General features: G+C 66.9%; 1 protein-coding gene across 1 annotated transcript in view; it reads right to left on the bottom strand.

Moving 5' to 3' along the window:
- Positions 1–7: 7 nt before the first annotated feature.
- The window catches only part of GMEB2 (glucocorticoid modulatory element binding protein 2), a gene marked incomplete at both ends in the record, with an annotated part of 6,319 nt that continues 6,024 nt past the window's right edge, over positions 8–302 (bottom strand). Inside the window, one exon of the mRNA XM_008936292.1 lies at positions 8–210. Coding sequence (XP_008934540.1) covers positions 8–210 — 203 coding nt within the window. The remainder of the gene's footprint in view (positions 211–302) is intronic.

Raw genomic sequence — 302 nt, 5'->3', positions numbered from 1 at the left:
TGGCGGCCGGTCCGGAGGTGGCCCTGGTCAGCCTGGGCCGTTTGAGAGGCGCGGGGACGGAGACGGGCGTGAGGGTCATCAGGACGTTGTTGAGATGCTGGGACTTGTGCTTCAGCTCCTTCGCGCGCTTGCGGTGCTCGTCGCACTGCTGCTCCAGAGCTGAGGGGAGACAGGAGGGTCGGCTCAGCCTGGACCCGGGACACGCTTCCCAGGGGCCAGGCTGGCAGCAGCCAGTCCCACCACGGGCCTGAACACAAACTCCACCTCCTCACACCCAAAGGAAAGGTGCTGGAGGAGCTGGG

This window comes from Merops nubicus, unplaced genomic scaffold (assembly GCF_000691845.1).
Source record: "Merops nubicus isolate BGI_N331 unplaced genomic scaffold, ASM69184v1 scaffold30672, whole genome shotgun sequence".
Lineage (NCBI taxonomy): Eukaryota > Metazoa > Chordata > Aves > Coraciiformes > Meropidae > Merops > Merops nubicus.
Note: the sequence above shows the minus strand (reverse complement) of the source record. Positions and strands in the feature narration are given on the sequence as shown.